Source organism: Hibiscus syriacus, unplaced genomic scaffold (assembly GCF_006381635.1).
Source record: "Hibiscus syriacus cultivar Baekdansim isolate YM2019G1 unplaced genomic scaffold, ASM638163v2 tig00111841_pilon, whole genome shotgun sequence".
NCBI classification, from domain to species: domain Eukaryota; kingdom Viridiplantae; phylum Streptophyta; class Magnoliopsida; order Malvales; family Malvaceae; genus Hibiscus; species Hibiscus syriacus.
In genome coordinates this window covers 383,410-384,813 of record NW_024063196.1, presented here as the reverse complement: position 1 = coordinate 384,813, position 1,404 = coordinate 383,410, and the positions used below count along the sequence as shown (strand labels likewise).

At 37.2% G+C, this 1,404-nt stretch overlaps 1 protein-coding gene across 1 annotated transcript; it reads left to right on the top strand.

Moving 5' to 3' along the window:
* Positions 1 to 241: 241 nt before the first annotated feature.
* LOC120172017 (thioredoxin H2-like) lies at positions 242 to 1,095 on the top strand. The gene is made up of 3 exons (XM_039179598.1): positions 242 to 440; positions 580 to 702; positions 818 to 1,095. The coding sequence occupies exons 1-3, from the start codon at positions 291 to 293 to the stop codon at positions 947 to 949; spliced, it is 405 nt and encodes a 134-aa protein (XP_039035529.1). The 5' UTR covers positions 242 to 290; the 3' UTR covers positions 950 to 1,095.
* The last annotated feature ends 309 nt before the right edge of the window (positions 1,096 to 1,404 follow it).

The window sequence follows — 1,404 nt, the reverse complement described above, 5'->3', positions numbered from 1 at the left end:
TACACTCAAATTTGGGTCAATGTTTCCTAAAAGTCAAAGGATTTATCGGATTAACCTAAAACTCCTAGATTTAGAGCATTATAAAACTTATAATTTACCCCCAAAAAAATCCTAAAATACGAACATGATAATAAAGTACAACTTTATGGGTCTAATACGATTTATCCCCAGAAAACAAACATATTGATTTTTTTTGTAAAGAGATCCGACAAAATCCGAAGTTGCCTTCCAAGTAACATTGTCTTCGCCCTTTCAATATTTTACGTTGACCTAGCAAGAAAAGGGAAAAAATGGGTTCTTTCTTCTCGAGCTTGTTGGGTCCGTCCTATTCCACATCAGAAGATTCATCATCTTCATCTGAGTCTTCAGGGGTTAAGACCTTCCATTCAACTCCGAGATGGCAGCTTCACTTCAACTCTGTCAAAGAGAGCCCAAAGCTTGTATGTTTCTCTCAACCCCAGATCTGATTTCTTAACAGTTATTCTTTTGGGGGTGTTTTCTTGTTGTTTTGGTTATTATATGAAAGATCTGACTTTGGGTTTTTGTTGTTTTTGATTGAACAAAAAAAATTGAGACCAGATGGTTATAGATTTCTCAGCTTCCTGGTGTGGACCGTGCAAGTTCATGGAACCTGCTTTGAATGACATGGCTGATAGGTTCACTGATGTTGCGTTTGTGAAACTTGATGTTGATGAGCTGCCTGTATGTTTTTTTTATCCTTTACATATACTGGAAGCCCTTTGCTACAATTCATTGTGTTGATCAGATGTTTTAGGTGATTTTATTTGCTGATCCTTACATGTTGGTGGGTTTTTAGGATGTGGCACAAGAATTCGGAGTGCAGGGGATGCCGACTTTCGTGTTGTTGAAGAACGGGAAGGAAGTGGATAGGGTGGTCGGAGCTCAAAAGAATGAGCTTGAAAAGAAAGTTGACAAGCACAGGTGTTAATTACCACCATAACAAGCTGCTATTTGAACTTTCAGTTTGTACATTTGCAATAATAAATGCCAAATGGAGTTTCCTGACTTTGATGATGGTAAAATAATGCTTCAACTCTTTATTGTGGAACAATGATTGTTTTATATAATGTGATTGATAAATCTATTGTTGGATGCTTTGCTTTTGCATGTGTTTATCTGATGTCTCGTATTGGATTTGTAGTTTTAGAGTTTGGTCATTGCCCCAAAAACAGAAGGGGATGTTCATATATTTTTAATCAATGGCCTCTGTATCAGTTTCTTCATGTTAGGAACATGGGTTCTCTCTTTAATTTGCTTAATGACTCGCGTGGCTTGAATTTGACTCAACACAATGGTCGAGTCAAATTCGAGTTTTCCTAAGGCAAACTCAAGTAGTTTGTGAGCATACGTATCTCATTTATGCCTTAGGAGGCAGCATTGAAT